This window comes from Pogoniulus pusillus, chromosome 1 (assembly GCF_015220805.1).
Source record: "Pogoniulus pusillus isolate bPogPus1 chromosome 1, bPogPus1.pri, whole genome shotgun sequence".
NCBI lineage: Eukaryota > Metazoa > Chordata > Aves > Piciformes > Lybiidae > Pogoniulus > Pogoniulus pusillus.
In genome coordinates this window covers 48771008-48788010 of record NC_087264.1, presented here as the reverse complement: position 1 = coordinate 48788010, position 17003 = coordinate 48771008, and the positions used below count along the sequence as shown (strand labels likewise).

The 17003-nt window shown below is 48.3% G+C and overlaps 1 protein-coding gene across 3 annotated transcripts in view; it reads left to right on the top strand.

The window, feature by feature from the left end:
* CCDC88C (coiled-coil domain containing 88C) overlaps positions 1–17003 on the top strand; it is a 119822-nt gene that overhangs the window by 47008 nt on the left and 55811 nt on the right. For all 3 annotated transcript variants that reach the window (XM_064151714.1, XM_064151705.1, XM_064151723.1), the window contains 3 exons: positions 12040–12098; positions 13690–13773; positions 16832–16972. In XM_064151714.1, coding sequence (XP_064007784.1) covers positions 12040–12098; positions 13690–13773; positions 16832–16972 — 284 coding nt within the window. The remainder of the gene's footprint in view (positions 1–12039; positions 12099–13689; positions 13774–16831; positions 16973–17003) is intronic.

Here is a 17003-nt window from a genome sequence, read left to right as displayed (position 1 = left end):
ACTTGGGAGCAGAGAAAAACGTGAAATGAGAGATTCTGTTAGTGAGAGAACTATGACAGGGCTGCAGATTGAATAGAGATGTGAGGACAAAGTCATCAGCATGGGAAACCATGGCTTGAGTATGGAGAAGCCCCAGGTAGAGCCGACAGAAAGGAGGAGGCTGGGGATAACAGCAGCATGGAGAGAAGATGTGCTGGAGGCAGTGTTTTAAAATGGCAAGAACAGTAGAGGATAAACCTTTTTTCTCTGTAATAACAGTGCAGGACATAGACTGAGAGAGAAGGAGGAGGAGTGTCTTGGAGGGGACATATGCAGAGAGAGTGATGAGCAATGTGAGGAACAGCTGCAGCTGGACATGCAGGCGGCCTGCAGGGCAGGAGTGGATCTGAGAGGTGGTGGTGGTGGTGAAATCCCAGTTTTACCACCCCTTCCTGTCTGTAGGTTATCTGAAAGGTCCCTTTTGACCTTAGTAAGAAAAATTGATCCCCTGATCACACTTCTGGAATAAATACAGTGTTGCTTTGTATTGTTTGAGCTGGGAAGGTTGTATGTGTAATGGCTGTGTTGACTCAGTAGGTCCAAGACTGGAGAGCTGTTAGCTAATTCAATATGATTTACTATGTAACAGTGTCAGTGACCTAGTCCTCGTGACAAGGCCACGTGATGTTTCACACTGCTTGTTTTTTGGAACTGCCCGTTCATCAGTGCTGTCTGCAAATACTGCTTTTTCCTTTCGAAGCACAGCCAGAAGTGGTGTTACCTATGTCAAATGATTCACTGCACACTGCGGCTGAAAACGCTATTCTTGCTGTTTAGCTCCCCTTCAGCATTCAAAAGCTGGTATTACTAAGGGCTTCTGCAGCTCTCCTTTGAGCATGGGACTCCTAGAAAAATAGTGCTGCCACCACTATAAATCACAGTATCACAGTATCACCAAGGTTGGAAGAGACCTCACAGATCTTCAAGTCCAACCCTTTACCACAGAGCTCAAGGCCAGACCATGGCACCAAGTGCCACGTCCAATCTTGCCTTGAACAGCTCCAGGGACGGCGACTCCACCACCTCCCCGGGCAGCCCATTCCAGTGTCCAATGACTCTCTCAGTGAAGAACTTTCTCCTCACCTCAAGCCTAAATTTCCCCTGGCGTAGCTTGAGGCTGTGTCCTCTTGTTCTGGTGCTGGCAACCTGAGAGAAGAGAGCAAACTCCTACTGGTAACAACCTCCCCTCAGGAGCAGCTGCAGTTGGGCTTGTGCATAGAAGAAGCTGAGTTTAGGAACTTTACTTGCTTTCATGTCCTCTAAATAATTTTGTTCCAGGCCATGTCAGTTTTACTGACTTCAGTTCATTTGGCCATGGGCATAAAAATTGCAAAAGTGTTTGTAAGAAGATGAAGTATGAGGAGAAAGTTCTTCACTGAGAGAGTCATTGGACACTGGAATGGGCTGCCCGGGGAGGTGGTGGAGTCGCCGTCCCTGGAGCTGTTCAAGGCAGGATTGGACGTGGCACTTGGTGCCATGGTCTGGCCTTGAGCTCTGTGGTAAAGGGTTGGACTTGATGATCTGTGAGGTCTCTTCCAACCTTGGTGATACTGTGTGATACTGTAATATTGTGATTTCTGTCTCTTAAGAAAAACTTTGCTATTTTAGGTCCACTTTTCAAATCACTTGTCTGAGTGAGAGGGCCCAAATTCCCTGCAAACAAGTCTCTGCAGAAACTGATACTCATTGAAATCATAAGAGATGTCTAGTCTCACTGGGATGTTTTTTCATATCTGATTTCCTTCCTCGTTTTGTTTCGCAGTCCTTCAGAGGCACAGAGGTTTATAAAATACAAAGTTAATAATAAAACACTGCTTCAACAGCATAAATACAGCATTCAAGTTTTTCTCACTCAGCATGTTGCTGCAGTTGGGAAAATGGACTTGTGTTGCCACCCTACTTTCTCTGCACATGCACAGGGCCCTGCATGCAGCACTACACACGCTGGCACTCCCTCTCTGCTGGATGAATGTTGAAGGAGAATTCTGTGGGGGGAAAAAAGCAGCACAGTCTCAAGATTTCACATGATGGGGCTCCCCTGTTCATGTTTTCTCTGACTTGTTTCCTATACTCCCCTGTACTCAGCATCTTGAGTACTGTGTCCAGTTCTGGGGCCCTCAATTCAAGAGAGATGTTGAGGTGCTGGAAGGTGTCCAGAGAAGGGCAACAAAGCTGGTGAGGGGCCTGGAACACAAATCCTATGAGGAGAGGCTGAGGGAGCTGGGGTTGTGCAGCCTGGAGAGGAGGAGGCTCAGGGCAGACCTCATTTCTGTCTACAACTCCCTGAAGGGAGGCTGTAGCCCGGTGGGGTTGGTCTCTTCTCCCAGGCAACCAGCAACAGAACAAGGGGACACAGTCTCAAGTTGTGCCAGGGAAAGTATAGGCTGGATGCTAGGGGGAAATTCTTCACAGAGAGAGTGATTGGCATTGGAATGGGCTGCCCAGGGAGGTGGTGGAGGCACCGCCCCTGGAGGTGTTCAAGAAAAGCCTGGCTGAGGCACTTAGTGCCATGGTCTAGTTGACTGGCTAGGGCTGGGTGCTAGGTTGGACTGGATGATCTTGGAGGTCTCTTCCAACCTGGTTGATTCTATGATTCTATACCTCCTTTTTTTTTTGTTTTGGTGGTTGGCTGTTTTTTTTTTGTTGGTTGATTGGCTTTTTTTTTTTTTTTTTTGTATGTATTCTCTCTGTGCCTTGATCCCCCTGGTTGTTGTTCAGTCTCATAATCCCTCTGCCTGGCTTCTCCCTGAGTCCTGCCATCTGTTCCCATCTTCTGTTGCCTGTGAGAGCGGAGGGGTGGTCTCCTGGCTCTGGTGCAGGGAGGCTCCCAGGATCACAGGTGGTGCTTGGGCTTTCCCTCCATCTATTTTCCAGCAGACCCACTGGCCTTCTTTCAGAGTTGGCATCAGATCCCCCAGTGGCTTGCTGCATTACATACAGCTCTAGAGGACCTGCCCCAGAATTGTTGAAAAAGTGTAAAAGAAAAGAAAGAGGTTTTGGGGTAGGTTTTGGGGGTGGGGTGGGGTTTTTTTTGTTTGGTTGGTTGTTTTTTAATTTGTTTTTAATTAGCATTTTCTGTTTTAAGTGCATGTTTCAATCCTGTCTGTTTAGAATCATAGAATCAATCAGGTTGGAAGAGACCTCCAAGATCATCCAGGCCAACCTAGCACCCAGCCCTATCCAGTCAACCAGACCATGGCACTAAGTGCCTCATCCAGGCTTTTCTTGAACACCTCCAGGGATGGTGCCTCCACCACCTCCCTGGGCAGCCCATTCCAATGCCAATCACTCTCTCTGACAACAACTTCCTCCTAACATCCAGCCTAGGCCTCCCCTGGCACAACTTGAGACTGTGTCCCCTTGTTCTGTTGATGGTTGCCTGGGAGAAGAGGCCACCCCCCACCTGGCTGCAGTGTCCCTTCAGGTAGTTGTAGACAGAAATGAGGTCTGCCCTGAGCCTCCTCTTCTGCAGGCTGCACACCCCCAGCTCCCTCAGCCTCTCCTCATAGGGTTTGTGTTCCAGGCCTCTCACCAGCTTTGTTGCCCTTCTCTGGACACCTTCCAGCACCTCAACATCTCTCTTGAATTGAGGGCCCTAGAACTGGACACAGTACTCAAGGTGTGTTTCAGTTTCTCTGCTGGTAGCTGCCCCAGACCTAAGTATTTGCATCCTCCTTTGCAAGAGGACACTCTCCTGGTAGAGTCAGCTAATAAGCATGGCTGAATGCAGCAGGCTTTCCTCCCAGTTCTCTTGGAAGGACTTGTGTCATCCCAGTGAGCCAACACAGGGAAGCCTGCTCATTACTGCTTAAAAAGTTGCCCAAGGAGCTTTACTACCTTAATATATTTGCACAAACTAAGCCTTTTGAAAATCACCGTGGAATCATTGGCTTTTCAGGAGGCATAGCTGGAGATAAAGATTGCTTGCTGTTGTTCCAGATGCATTACAGGATAAATGCACTGTCCCAAGTGTAGGACTTAGCTGCTGTGCTCTATAAGAATCCTCAGATGTGCTTCTGAGTTACTTAGTAACCTTGAGTGCTCCATGTGTGTGGTTTCTCAGCTCTTCTACGAGTGAGATGAAAGGAGAGAGGAGTTATTAATTCTTTCCTGGCTTATTCTGAGGTTTAATTGGAAACTCTCTCTAAAGCACTTCAGATTGGTAGAAAAGTTTTTTTTTCATACTCTTACCTGATTTCTTATTAATATCTTCTGTAAGTAGTGTAATTCTATGCAGGACTTTCAAACGTTGCTCAGACCTAGTTTGAGTATGAGTGATCTTAGAGTGCCTTAATGCCAATGAACTGTCTCTGCCCCAATGGGAAACAACTTCCACATCAAAGCTCAAGCAGTTAGCCCTTTAAAAGTCACACACGATCTTCTGAAACACTTGAGTGGCTGACAGACTAGGCCTGCCAAGTAGACCTTTTAAACAGAGGAGCATTTCTAGTGGGTAGTACAATCTCATCTTAATTACATGTGCATGGTATCTCTGCAAGCATAACATAGTTTACTTTAAAAAACAATCTGAGGAAAATCCTGACAGCTAAGTTTTCTGTGAAAGCTGCCAGTGAGGAGAGCAGACTACCCAAGGTTATCTTGAAAACAGTATCAAACTAATGATCTTATGTGCTGGTGGATGAGAAGCTCAACAGGAGCCAGCAGTGTGCACCTGCAGCCCAGAGGGCCAACCAGAGCCAGTACTGCAGCAGAAGTGTGGCCAGCAGGTCAAGGGAGGTGATTCTCTCCCTCTACTGCACTCTGGTGAGACTCCACCTGGAGTACTGTGTCCAGTTCTGGAGCCCCCGTTACAAGAAGAATGTGGACGTGCTGGAGTGTGTCCAGAGAAGGGCCACTGGGATCATCAGAGCCCTGGAGCACTTCTCCTGTGAGGACAGACTGAAAGAGCTGGGGATGTTCAGTCTGGAGAAGAGGAGGCTGCGAGGTGACCTTCTTGTGGCCTTTCAGTATCTGAAGGGGGCCTACAAAAAAAGCTGGGGAGGGACTTTTCAGGATATCAGGGCGTGACAGGACTAGGGGGAATGGAGCTCCTGACGAAATTGGGAAAAAAAAGAGGGTGTATCACCTCTGGAAGGAGGGGAAGGCTTCTCCTGACGTGTTTAAGGAGGTAGCCAGATTATGCAGGAGAAAAATTAGAGAGGCTAAGGCCCAGCTAGAACTTAGGCTGGCCACTTCTGTGAAAGATAACAAAAAACTTTTATAAATTTATCAACGCAAAAAGGAAGGGCAAGAAGAGCCTCCACTGCTTACTGGACCAAGAGGGGAATACTATAACTGATGATGTAGAAAAGGCTGAGGTCCTGAATGCCGCCTTCGCCTCAGTTTTCAACAGTAAGGAAGGAGGAGGAGAAGAATGGCCTCTTGAACTGGGGGATGGGGTCAGGGAGCAGTGTGTTCCCCTGGAAATTCCTGAAGAATTAGTTCAGGACCTGCTGAGCCATCTGGACACCCACAAGTCCATGGGACCAGATGGGATCCATCCCAGGGTGCTGAGAGAGCTGGCAGCTGAGCTGGCCAAGCCACTCTCCATCATTTTCCAGCAGTCCTGGCTCACCGGAGAGGTCCCAGGAGACTGGAAAATGGCCAACGTGGTCCCCATCCACAAGAAGGGTCGGATGGAGGAACCCGGGAGCTACAGACCCGTCAGCCTGACCTCAGTGCCAGGGAAACTGATGGAGCAGGTTATCTTGGGGCCAATAAGAGTGCACCTAAGGGATGACAAAGGGCTCAGGTCCAGCCAGCATGGGTTTAGGAAGGGCAGATCCTGCCTTTCTAACCTGATCTCCTTCTATGATCAGGTGACTGCTTGGTGGATGTGGGGAGGCCTGTGGATGTGGTCCATCTGGACTTCAGCAAGGCCTTTGACACTGTCCCCCACAGCAAACTGCTGGCTAAGCTGTCAGCCCATGGTTTCGATGGCAACACTCTGTGCTGGGTTAGGAACTGGCTGGAGGGCGGGACCCAGAGAGTGGTGGTGAATGGTGCCACATCCAGCTGGCGGCCAGTCACTAGTGGTGTCCCTCAGGGATCTGTGCTGGGCCCCATCCTCTTTAACATCTCCATAGATGATCTGGATGAGGGCATCGAGTCAGTCATCAGCAAGTTTGCAGATGACACCAAGCTGGGAGCAGATGTGACTGAGTTGGAAGGCAGAAGGGCTCTGCAGCGGGACCTTGACTGCCTGGACAGATGGGCAGAGTCCAATGGGATGGGGTTCAATAGCTCCAAGTGCAGGGTGCTGCACTTTGGCTACAACAACCCCATGCAGAGATATAGGCTGGGGTCGGAGTGGCTGGAGAGCAGCCAGACAGAGAGGGATCTGGGGGTACTGATTGATACCCGCCTGAACATGAGCCAGCAGTGTGCCCAGGTGGCCAAGAGAGCCAGTGGCATCCTGGCCTGCCTCAGGAATGGTGTGGCCAGCAGGAGCAGGGAGGTCATTCTGCCCCTGTACTCTGCACTGGTTAGACCACACCTTGAGTACGGTGTTCAATTCTGGGCTCCCCAGTTTAAAAGGGACGCTGAGATGCTTGAGCGTGTCCAGAGAAGGGCGACGAGGCTGGGGAGAGGCCTTGAGCACAGCCCTACGAGGAGAGGCTGAGGGAGCTGGGATTGTTTAGCCTGGAGAAGAGGAGGCTCAGGGGAGACCTTATTGCTGTCTACAACTACCTGAGGGGTGGTTGTGGCCAGGAGGAGGTTGCTCTCTTCTCTCAGGTGGCCAGCGCCAGAACAAGAGGACACGGCCTCAGGCTGCGCCAGGGGAGATTTAGGCTTGGGGTGAGGAGGAAGTTCTTCACTGAGAGAGTCATTGGACACTGGAATGGGTTGCCCGAGGAGGTGGTGGAGTCGCCGTCTCTGGGGCACTTCAAGGCAAGGTTGGACGTGGCACTTGTTGCCATGGTCTAGCCTTGAGCTCTGTGGTAAAGGGTTGGACTTGATGATCTGTGAGGTCTCTTCCAACCCTAATGATACTGTGATACTGTGATACTGTGAAATCTGGAGATGGGTGGGTTCAAGCTGGACGTGAGGAGGAAGTTTTTCAGCATGAGAATGGTGAGACCCTGGAATTGGTTGCCGAGGGAAGTGGTTAAGGCCTCATTCCTGGAGTTAAGGCCAGGCTGGATGGGGCTGATCCCCTTGGGCAGCCTGATCTAGGGTAGGGTGTCCCTGGGCACGGCAGGGGGGTTGGAACTAGATGATCCTTGTGGTCCCTTCCAACCCTGATTGAATCTATGATTCTATGTTGGGTCTTTTGATTTCTCACCCCTTGCTCTAAACCCTGACTTGTCCTTCACTGTGCAGAGGTTTTGCTATGTCTGCCTCAGCAGCTTTTCCTGATGGGAAGGCTCAAGCTGAGTCGAATTTCCAGGCCTGGTCAGTTCCTGGTAGGGAACAGAGTTGACATTGCTAAGTTACTCTGCAATAATAGCTGAAGGTGTTTCATCTCAGAGAGTCACATTGCATCACCGGTTGCCTGTCTGTTACCTCGGAGAGAAGAGCAACACCTGCTGGCTTTGGTGTAGAGTGTGGTTTAAATGGCTTAAGGAGCTTGCATATCTTCAGAGTGGTGGTGTAGATGCTCCCAGTGTTATAAAGTATCCTTGATTTCACTAGGCTCACCGTGAGGATAGCTGTGATGCCATGGTGCACAGATGGGGATTTGCAGTCAACAGGTTGAGGTGCTCAGAGCACACAAGCGTTGAAGCTCTTGTCTAATGGGATCCAGAGCAAGCAGCCTGGGTACTTCTTTATTCTCCCATGCAAAAGGTGTTCTGCACTGGGTAAGCTTGGGAGAATGAGGCACATACTTGCTCTCCATAACTTAGGAACTTGCTGTCACCTCCCACAGCTGTGCTCTGCATTTCATCTGTGGTCTGCATGGACTCTGAAGCTGAAGCATAAAGTAACTGCAGTGCTGAAGCACAAATGATAACTCAGTTTTGTGAAAGCATCTCTCTTGACAAAACGAAGTATCTTCTTGGGCCACTGCCCTCAAAGGAACGGGAAGGTTCAGAAAGTAACAAACATCTTTTTGCTGAGGAGTTATTACAGTGTGTTCATTTAAGGCTGCCTTATTCAGAATCTTCCAGAACAATGAGACTTTCACAGGCCAAAATGCTATTTGTATATTGCAGTTTTTCAGAGCAGGGAAAGCCATGTGTGCTGCTAGGTGCAGGGAGGAGTAGTATTTCATAAACAGGTTTTCAGTATTCTGCTGCAGAGTAAATCAATGTTATATTTCATAGAATCCTTAAATGGTTTAGGTTGGAAGGAACTGCAAACATCAGCCAGTTCCAACCCCTCACTACAGGCAGGGACACTAGAACAGATCGCTTGAGGCCTTATCAGCCTGGCCTTGAACACCTCCAGGGAGGGAGCATCCACAGCCTCCCTGGGCAACCTGTACCAGCGTCTCACCACCCTCACTGTAAAGAACTTCTTCCTAACATCTAGTGGAAATCTCTCCTCTTCCAGTTCAAACTCATTACTCCTCATCCTCTCATTACAAAACTTTGTAAATAATCCCTCCTCAGCCTTCCTGTAGGCCCCCTTCAGATACTGGAAGGCCACTATAAGGTCTCCTCAAAGCCTTCTCTTCTCCAGGATGAAGAGCCCCAACTCTTGTAGCCTGTCCTCGTGGCAGAGGTGCTCCAGCCCTCTGATCATCTTTGTGGCCCTCCTCTGGACTCACTCCAACAGTTCCATGTCCTTCTTGTGTTGGAGGCTCCAGAACTGCACACAGTACTCCAGGTGGGGTCTGATAAGAGCAGAATAAAGGGGCAGAATTGTTCTGCCCTTGCTCTGCTGGCAACACTTCTCTTGTTGCAGCCCTGGACATGGTTGCTGTTTGGGCTGTGTGCACACTGCCAGCTTGAGCTTTTCATCAACCCAGACCCCCAGGTCCTGCTCCTCAGGGCTGCTCTCCAGCCATTCCCCACCCAGCCTGTATTTGTGCTTGGGATTGCACCAACCCAGGTGCAGGACCTTACACTTGGCCTTGTTGAACGTCATGAGGTTGGCCTGAGCCCACCTCTGCAGCCTGTCCAGGTCCCTCTGGGTGGCATCCCTGCCCTCTAGCAAGTCAACTGTGCCACAAAACTTGGTGTCATCTGCAAACCTGCTGAATTTATGGTGTGGAAACTGGCACATTTTAAATGTCTGTCTCTGCAGAAGAGAAGTATTCCTGCATGCAGAATTCTTAATGATTATTAACGTGGGACTTGGATGTTGAGAATCCTAGTGTTGATAGGTACAGTATGCTGATAATTTCTGCAGGGCATTCTTGAAACATTTTAAAGATGACATTCCTAAAAGTTGCTGCAAAACAGTTTAATAAATAAGCTACATTTTAAGACTGGTGTAGGGCATTTCTGTGCCCTACAATCAGAAACTAAGTTCATTCCTAATCAGTTGGCACAGGGCTGCTCTGGTGTGGAAGGTTCTGAGAATGGAAGTAAGCTGCATGTAATGTAGGTCAGTGTGCCTTTGTGTGTCTGGGGGGCTGTGGCAGCCAAACTGATGAGTCAGTTTTCTAGTTCTTTGGCCTTGGGACCTGTACAAGCCTTCTGCCAGCACAGCCTTACAATCACACGGTGTCGGTGGAGGAGCACAGTTGAAATCAGAAGTTATGTCTGCTTAGTGCTAGGAGCAACTGAGCACTCAAGTGAAGCAGAGTGTAGAATGAAAGCCTTTCTCCCACATCCACACACTCTGTCAGGAGACATACAGATGAATAGGGGTGAGAGAAAGCTAAACGTGGCCTGTTTCTCTCTCCTTCTCTTCTCTTGGTGTGGATGCAGACAAGCTTTTTTCTGACATGACCTGCGTAACGATTTGTTCCCTCATTGAAGCTACTTGCCTTGCATCTCTTTTTGTCTAACTTTGATATATGTATTTTTCTTCACCACCCAACAATCCTCACATCAATTCTATTGAAACAAGGCCTGAAGTTGGCTCATAGCTGCACCAGTTCCCCTTATGCAGCCTTCTCTCTGGTAACACTAGGAGGTGGCTGGCTGCTGGTTGCAGCATGATACACGGTAGGTAGAACCTGCATGTGTCTCCTCCCCACAACAGCTCCCCGAGCATATGGCTAGCTGCCTATCCTCCCTCTACATCCCTCATTTTTTATCCTTCTTAGTACATGAGGTTTGTGCTTCGAAGTGTGAAGAGGCTTTGATGCAGAGCAGAGTCAGAATTAATTTCCTAAAGTATCTGTTGGACATAATTGATGTGCAAGGAATGGTATTCAGCTTTGGGAAGGCTGAGTGGCAATTATCACAGTATCACAGTATCACCAAGGTTGGAAGAGACCTCATAAATCATCAAGTCCAACCCTTTACCACTGAGCTCAAGGCTAGACCATGGCAACAAGTGCCACGTCCAATCCTGCCTTGAACAGCTCCAGGGATGGCAACTCCACCACCTCCCCAGGCAGCCCATTCCAGTGTCCGATGACTCTCTCAGTGAAGAACTTTCTCCTCACCTCCAGCCTAAATCTCCCCTGGCACAGCCTGAGGCTGTGTCCTCTCGTTCTGATGCTGGCCACCCGAGAGAAGAGAGCAACCTCCCCCTAGCTACAACCACCCCCCAGGTAGTTGTAGACAGCAATAAGGTCTCCCCTGAGCCTCCTCTTCTCCAGGCTAAACAATCCCAGCTCCCTCAGCCTCTCCTCGTAGGGCTGTGCTCAAGGCCTCTCCCCAGCCTCGTCGCCCTTCTCTGGACACGCTCAAGCATCTTAATGTCCCTCCTAAACTGGGGGGCCCAGAACTGAACACAGCACTCAAGGTGTGGTCTAACCAGTGCACCGTCCCTGGAGGTCTTCAAGAAAAGCCTGGATGAGGCACTTAGTGCCATGGTCTGGTTGACTGGATAGGACTGGGGATAGGTTGGACTGGATGATCTTGGAGGTGTCTTCCAACCTGGTTGATTCTATGATTCCAAAGCTGGTAGACACTCATCTTCTTAAGGTAGGCGTCCCCACTGGGAACAGCACTGTCATGGTGGTGCCACTTCCACCCACTAATTGCCTCATCCAGTCTTTTCTTGAACACCTCCAGGGATGGTGCCTCCTGCACCTCCCTGGGCAGCCCATTCCAATGCCAATCACTCTCTCTGGCAAGAACTTCCTCCTAGCATCCAGCCTATACTTTCCCCAGCACAACTTGAGACTGTGTCCCCTTGTTCTGTTGATGGTTGCCTGGGAGAAGAGGCCACCCCCCACCTGGCTACAGTGTCCCTTCAGGTAGTTGTAGACAGCAATGAGGTTCCCCCTGAGCTCCACACCTGCTCCTCGCTTGGTGTCATCTGCAAACTTACTGATGATGGACTCAATCCCCTCGTCCAGATCATCAATAAAGATATTGAACAGGACTGGGCCCAGCACTGATCCTTGGGGAACACTACTAGTGACAGCTGCCAACTGGTGTGGCACCATTCACCACCACTTTCTGGGCTCTGCCATCCAGCCAGTTCTTGACTCAGCACAGAGTGAATCTGTCCAAACCATGAGCTGCCAGCTTGGCTAGGAGCTTCTTGTGGCAGACAGTGTCAAAGGCTTTGCTGAAGTCCAGGTAGACTCCATCCACAGCCTTCTGTACATTCACCAGGTGGGTAACCTGATCATAAAAGGAGATCAGGTTGGTGAGGCAGGACCTGCCCTTCCTAAACCCATGCTGGCTGGGCCTGATCCCTTGGCCATCCTGTAGGTGCTTTGTGATGGCACCCAAGATGACCTATTCCATGACCTTGCCTGGCACTGAGGTCAGGCTCACAGGTCTGTAGTTTTCTGGCTCCTCCTTACAACCCTTCTTGTGGATCGGTATCACATTGGGCAGCTTCCAGTCTTCAGGAACCTCTCCAGTGAGCCAGGAGTGCTGATAAATGATGGAGAGTGGCTTGGCCACTGTTGTTTTCAGGGCAGTATTTCCAAGTTGTATTTGCTGTACATATGTATTGATTCCTTTTATTCCTCTCTAGGTAAAAGTATGGATGAAATTAAGAAGCTGCTCCTGTTGGTTCTGGGATGTGCTGTGCAGGTGAACATTCACTAAAGACTTGATTTTTTTTTTTTTAAATATCTATTTGTTTTTTTTTCCCTGGACTGAGAAAATTAACTCAGAGATCAGTGCTGTATAAACATAACTTCAGCACAAGACAGCATGCGAGCTGAAAATTGTAAGAAGACAAAATAGATGAATGAAAGAAATGCTAGGGGAAAGGAAACATGTTTCGTGATAGCAGTAGCCTCAGTTTTTTTGCCAGTGCTTACTCAGCCACAGGATGTGTACTCTTGCAACTGTGTAGTACCAAGGAGAGATAAGCTTCAAACAGTGTCCTCAATATCAAAGCGTGTTGCTGGTTTATTCTCTTACTGTGCTAAAATTTAGACTGGGCCAGTGTTTATTAATGCTGAACAAATAGTTTAACTATTTAATTAATCATGGTTTCATTTGCATGATCTTCTGATCGAATCCTATATGTACAAGATGCAACATGCATAGATATTTTGTGTGTCTATGTGGGGATTTTTTATCAACATGTATTAAAACAAATAGACAGGCAGTGTATGTGGGAGACTCCCCAGAAATACACAACAGTTACCAGATAAAGAAATCAGTGTTCTGCCCACCAAACCTCTGTGGCAGTAAACAAAAGACGCCTTCCAAGCTGGCCTTTGCTTATAATTGACCTTGTTTGTAGGTCTTTGTAGTGGTTTTGTTATGCCTTAGGACACTTACCCTGCTCAACTCTGTCAAGTCAATTATGTCAGGGTAAAGCTGTCTACATATGGCCACTCTGAACTGTCTTTGCGTTGCATTGCAGCACAAAGAATAAAAGTTGGATTTGGTAAATTGCTGTGCACGCTCAGGTCCCATTTATGGGTCTGAGATTCTTTGTAATGAAAAGAATGGTTGAAACTCAGGATCAGACCCCAAAATAACACTGTAAAAGAGTGCTAAAAAGCCCATTTGCTTTTAAAAAGTAATGCTTAACAAGAAGGCAGTGATGTTGGTAGTGTATAATTATGTCTCTACAGATAGCAGATGTCTGCCTCTTTTAAAGCCTTAACTAATAAGAGATTTAATAAAATTTAGTTGTAATGTGCAGAATGTTTCCCAACCCCATTTTTTTATCTAAAGTGCATGTTGATTTGGTGCCACAGACAACTTTATGCATTGATGTGAATAGTTTCTAAAGCAGTGCACCCTTTGTCATTGCCAGCACCAAGCGAAATACAAGCACCAAAGCAGCCAGGTTAAATGATGCAATGTAAATGTAGTTTTTACATTTGAGCAGATCCATTAATGAAGCTGTGATGATTTCCTCTGACTGCTGCCCCACCTCTTGATCTCATTGCTCGTGCAACTTGTTTCTAAAGAGTAAATTCAGCCATTTAACTTAGCCTTAACTGTACTGATTGTAAAAAGTTTAAACTATTTACTGTGTCATTTGATTTGTGCTCCATATGGAGCAATGAAGCGTTAGACCTTGTAGTGTGACAAAGTGTAGATCTTGAACTTTTTGTAATTAGCAATGTGGGGGCATTTTTTTCTAATTAGAATGAAGAATGGTGCAATAAGTTTTACAACACACAGCACTGTTTCAGGATGTGTTTTCTTTTAACAGTGTGAAAGAAAACAGGAGTTCATCGAAAGAATAAAACAACTGGACATTGAAACTCAAGCTGCGATTGTGTCACACATTCAGGAGGTGGGACTCTCAGTATTGCCTCTCCCTAGCTTGACTTAACAGTGTTGGTTTTGCTATGAAATGTTCATGCTTGGAATTTCATAGTGGGTTTGTGAACTTAACAGAAAAGATTGTTATTGCAATAAAATTACAAGGTGAAAATGATAGGTGCTGGGAACATGACTTGTCTCGGTGGTTTTTGGAAGAGATGCAGTGGTAAATGCCTTGCTTGCCAGATGCAGGCTACGTAGAAGGAACTGTTTTAAAGATACATGTATTTCCAAATAGCATGTGTGGCTTAGGAGCTGCAGCACCCCTTGCAACAGTGGTTTAGGCACTTAGTCTTCAAGCCCTGTGGCAGATGGGCCACAGGCTCCCCAAAGTGGCTTGCTTTGAACAATGAGATCTGAACTCAGATGTTTTTGAAAAGTATTTTCTGTGGCTGAAATTGGACATATAATCTATTTTTAAACAGAAATTTGATCCAATTGTGAGTATTACTGAATTTCTTAGAATCATAGAATCAACCAGGTTGGAAGAGACCTCCAAGATCATCCAGTCCAACCTAGCACCCAGCCCTAGCCAGTCAACTAGACCATGGCACCAAGTGCCTCATTCAGTCTTTTCTTGAACACCTCCAGGGACGGTGCCTCCACCACTTCCCTGGGCAGCCCATTCCAATGCCAATCACTCTCTCTGGCAAGAACTTCTTTCTAACATCCAGCCTATACTTTCCCTGGCACAACTTGAGACTCTGTCCCCTTGTTCTGTTGCTGGTTGCCTGGGAGAAGAGGCCACCCCCCACCTGGCTACAATGTCCCTTCAGGTAGTTGTAGACAGCAATGAGGTCACCCCTGAGCCTCCTCTTCTCCAGGCTGCACACCCCCAGCTCCCTCAGCCTCTCCTCATAGGATTTGTGTCCCAGGCCCCTCACCAGTTTTGTTGCCCAGAACTGGACACAGCACTCAAGGTGTGGCCTGACCAGTGCTGAGGACAGGGGGAGAATAACCTCCCTTGTCCTACTGGCCACACTGCTCCTGATGCAGGCCAGGATGCCACTGGCTCTCTTGGCCACCTGGGCACACTGCTGCCTCATCTTCAGCCTGCTATCTATCAGTACCCCCAGGTGCCCTTCCTCTTGGCTGCTTTCTAGCCACTCAGTCCCCAGCCTGTAATGCTGTTTGGGGTTGTTGTGGCCAAAGTGCAGTAGAAGGAACAAATACAGGTAGGTGTTGGGAGCCATCTTGCTTTGGACACCCATGTAGGAAATGACCCCTGCTTGAGTGCACCTTGTTGAGAATGGGCACTAGTTGTGGCCAGGTGCCAGCGCATACAGGTGTGGAAGGCCTGGTATGTTCAGTTTTGGTGAACAAATAGGGAATAAGACAGGAGCTTTTTTCTTAACACTTAGAATACTTCTGTTAAAAAAAAAGATAAATAAAATTGATGGACAAGTCCCTTGATTATGTCAAAAGCAGGAACAGTCTTTTCCTGAGCTTGAGAGACTTGACTGACACGTTTGCTAAGCAAGACTCAAAGAATATCACTTTGGGCAAGATTGCAGTTGAAAGGCACAGTGCTGGCAGCAACTAGAGACTTTTCTGCTAAAGGCAGCTGCTCCCATCTCTATCAACTGCAAATGGCAAATTCATTGAAAGTAGGACTTCTTTTTAGCAAGACACCAGCCTAAATGTTCAGCATAGGATCAGTGCCTTCAAATCCATGTTGTGACCACCTCAGTGCTTGCAGTGAGACAATTTCATGCTTCTAATATGCAAGCATATGTGTCTGGTCACTTCTGATGGTAGTGTTTCTTCATTGACGAATCTATAGCAGCTTTGTGCATACTTTAGTTACCCAACTTCGTGGTCCTGCCCAAAGAGAAACCACCCAGAACCCCAAGAGGGTTTCTTCCACTCTCAGTCTCCCCTACTGAGTCTCTCCCTGCTGAGGCTTCCCAGGCAAACAGTGAGGGAACCATGGGGACATGGCCTGGGCCTGCGCTGGGGGAGGTTTGGTTTGGGCGTTAGGATGAAGTTGTTTGTAAAGTGATTTGGGTTTGGAATGGGCTGCCCCAGGGCTCCCTGGCACAGGGCAAGGAGCAGTGGATGGAAGCTGCAGCACAAGGGGGAACTTCTTGGCTGGAAGGGTCCCAGGGCTCCCTGACACAGGGCAAGGAGTAGTGGATGGAAGCTGCGGCACAGGAGGTTCCACCTCAAGACAAGGGAGAACTTGACTGGAAGGGTACCAGGGCTCCCTGGCACAGGGCAAGGAGCAGTGGATAGAAGCTGCAGCACAAGGGGGAACTTCTTGACTGGAAAGGTTGCAGAGCTCCCTGGGGTAGAACAAAGAGCAGTGGATGGAAGCTGCAGCACAGGAGGTTCCACCTCGACACAAGGGGGAACTTCTTGACTGGAAGGGTCCCAGGGCTCCCTGGGATAGGACAAGGAGCAATGGATGGAAGCTGCAGCACAGGAGGTTGCAGCTCATCACAAGGGGGAACTTCTTACCTGGAAGGGTCCCAGAGCCCTGGCACAGGCTGCCCAGAGAGGTTGTGGAGTCTCCTTCTGTGGAGACTTTCCAGGCCTGTCTGATGTGTTCCTGTGTGCCCTGAGCTGGATCGTGTGGTCCTGCTGTGGCAGGGGGGTTGGACTGGATGAGCTCTTTGGATTCCTTCCAGCCCCTCACATCTGTGATCCTGTGTGGTGGAGTCCCCTCCCTGGGAGTGTTGACAGAAGAACTGGATGTGGCACTCGGTGCCACGGTGTGGTTGATGGGATAGTTTTGGGTGAGAGGTTGGACCTGGTGACCTCGAAGGTGTTTTCCAACCTGGTTGATTCAGTGAGATCTCTTCTGAAAATATGCCATACTAGCTAAAAAAAAATAAAAATCTAAATATTAGAAATTTTTGGTCGTTGTTACAGTTAAAGGTTAAGGTAACTCTGTTTGTTGTTTGCAACCTGCTTTTGCTGAGATGTCATGGGTTTTGTGTTATTAATCAGTAGAAGCACCTGGCAGATGCAGCACTTAAATTCACAAGTTGACCAATGGAAGGGCACTTTTTTGTTTCTGTTCCTAGGTGACTCAGAACCAGGAGAACGTCTTCGACTTGCAGTGGCTGGAGCTGCCAGATACGGCCCCAGAAGCACTGGAGTCTCTCTCTCGGAATATGTTTTTCCACCTCAAGAGGCTCATTGATGAGAGAGATGAATGCACAGAAGTATGATGACTTCCCTCTCCCCTGTAGAACT